The sequence below is a fragment of the Ursus arctos genome, unplaced genomic scaffold, assembly GCF_023065955.2.
Source record: "Ursus arctos isolate Adak ecotype North America unplaced genomic scaffold, UrsArc2.0 scaffold_5, whole genome shotgun sequence".
In the NCBI taxonomy this organism is placed as follows: Eukaryota; Metazoa; Chordata; class Mammalia; order Carnivora; family Ursidae; genus Ursus; species Ursus arctos.
The window spans coordinates 10,071,257-10,073,508 of record NW_026623067.1 but is presented as its reverse complement, the minus strand read 5'-3'; the positions used below and the strand labels follow the sequence as shown (position 1 = coordinate 10,073,508).

The 2,252-nt window shown below is 40.1% G+C and overlaps 1 protein-coding gene across 1 annotated transcript; it reads right to left on the bottom strand.

Annotated features, from left to right (window-relative positions):
• Positions 1-732: 732 nt before the first annotated feature.
• On the bottom strand, positions 733-1,698 carry LOC113261453 (olfactory receptor 2T29-like). Its single transcript, XM_026507576.1, has one exon. The coding sequence runs from the start codon at positions 1,693-1,695 to the stop codon at positions 733-735; it is 963 nt and encodes a 320-aa protein (XP_026363361.1). The 5' UTR covers positions 1,696-1,698.
• Between the last annotated feature and the right edge of the window lie 554 nt (positions 1,699-2,252).

Sequence of the window (2,252 nt, the reverse complement as noted above, 5' to 3'; positions counted from 1 at the left end):
GTTTCCCCAAGCCCTCCTTCTTGAGGTTAATGTTTTTCCCACAGTACCTTCTACCACAATGCACTCATGATTTCAGAGAGGTAACAGCCACAGGATGTCTTCAGATTTGGAACCAAAGAACAAAATGAACCTAATTAAACACAGGCCAACAACTGGATGGTTGCAGTAGTGACCAGCCATGTTAACATGTGCATGATTTCCAAGATTTGTTACTTATATTGTCACCATGCAGCAAGGACACATTTTTAAAATAGTCAAAAGTCTGATGCTTTATGTTTTATTCTTAATAGTTTTAAGCAATTTCCAATTTGTGGAACATTATCATAAATAATAATAGTACAATTAACACTTATGTAACTTTTGCCTAGATTCTCCTATATATTTATGCCACATTTGGTTGATCACCTTTCTCTCTCCATCTCTCTCTCATCAGTTGCACACATTATGATCTTTCATTCCTAATATTTCATCATGTGTTTCTTAAAAATATGAATAATCAGGAAAATGTAACATAGATACAATACAACTGTACAACTGTTTTGAATGCAGAACTGTAAAACAGAAGAGCTTCCCATTACAGGGACACAATTCCTCCAAAACGCATGAATAGGTAATGACACAACATGTTATAAGAATCTGAAGAAAAACATTGACATAAGGTCCTAAAGTTTTCATTTATAGATTAAGAAAAAAAATAAAAAAACAAAAACAAAACATTAGTACAAATTTCCCTTACTTCAGAGTTTCCTGTAGGACAGATCCCACATTCAACATTTTTTTTAGAGCCCTTGTAACATCCTTATTCCTAAGACTATAAATTAAAGGGTTTAGAACAGGAGTGAGTATGGTATAAAAGACAGATACAATCATGTCCTTCTCGGGGGTGTGATAGGAAGTGGGGAGCATGTAGGTATAGATGGCAGCCCCATAGAAGAGGATGACCACCATCATGTGGGAAGAACAAGTGGCAAAAGCCTTCTTCCATCCCTCTGCTGAGTTCATCCTGTGGATGGTGAAGAGGATGAACGAATAGGAGCTTAAAATGATTGTCACGGGGATGAGGAGCATGAGGACACAACACAGGTACATGAGTGTCTCATAGAGTGAAGTGTCTGAGCAGGAAAGCTTTGTTACAGCAGGGACCTCACAGAAGAAATGGTGGATCTCCCGGGATCTGCAGAAGGGGAAGGTCATGGTGACGGGTGTGAGCATAAATCCATCTACAGATCCCAGAAACCAAGAGGAAGACACCAAGAGGAGACACACTCTATGGTTCATGAGAACAGGATAACGGAGTGGATGGCAGATGGCCACATAGCGGTCATAGGCCATTGCAGCTAGAAGGAAAACTTCTGAACCTACTAGTGTCACATAGAGAAACATCTGCATCCCGCATTCGGGGGCTGAGATCCTATTCACACCCATGACCTGGTTCATGAGCATCTTGGGCACAGTGACAGAAATGGACATCACATCCATGAGAGACAACTGTGTGATAAAAAAGTACATGGGGTTATGCAGATGAATGTCACAGTGTATCAGAAGGATCAGAATGGTGTTTCCAGACAAAGCCATTAGGAAAACCACAAAAATGACCACACAAAGGAGAGTTGGGTGCTTGGATTGACTGAAGAGTCCCACTAGGTCAAAATCTGTTCGTCCAGTATTGTTGGCCACCCAAGTGGTGTTCTCCATTGGATTTTCCCTTTGCCCCAAGGAGAGCTGTGGAGTTAAGAGATCATTCATGGGATATGAGCACCTAAAATAAATGTTTAGGGAGCTTGTGTGTGTGTGTGCATGTTTTCAATCAACAACCTTATGTGCTAATAAAGGGATATTCCAAGGACCTGTAAATTGTAGGAGTATGAATTACCTATAATAGCACAATTTACTAGAAACGTTGGCAAGGATGTGGAGAAATGGGAACTCTCTTACACTGTTGGCAGGAATGCAAGCTGGTATAGCCATTCTGCAAAGCATTATGTAGGTCCCTAAGATGTTAAAAATAGAGCTACCCTATGAGCCTGCAATTGCACTACTAGATATTTACCTCAAAGATACAGATGTAGTGAAATGAAAGGCCACATCCACCAATGTTCATAGGAGCAATGTCCACAATAGTCAAACTGTGGAAGAAGCTGAGATGTCCTTCAACAGATGAATGGATAAAGAAGATGTGGTTACCTTAGGTACATATACACAATGGAATATTATTCAGCCATCAGAAAGGATGAATACTCACCATTTGCATT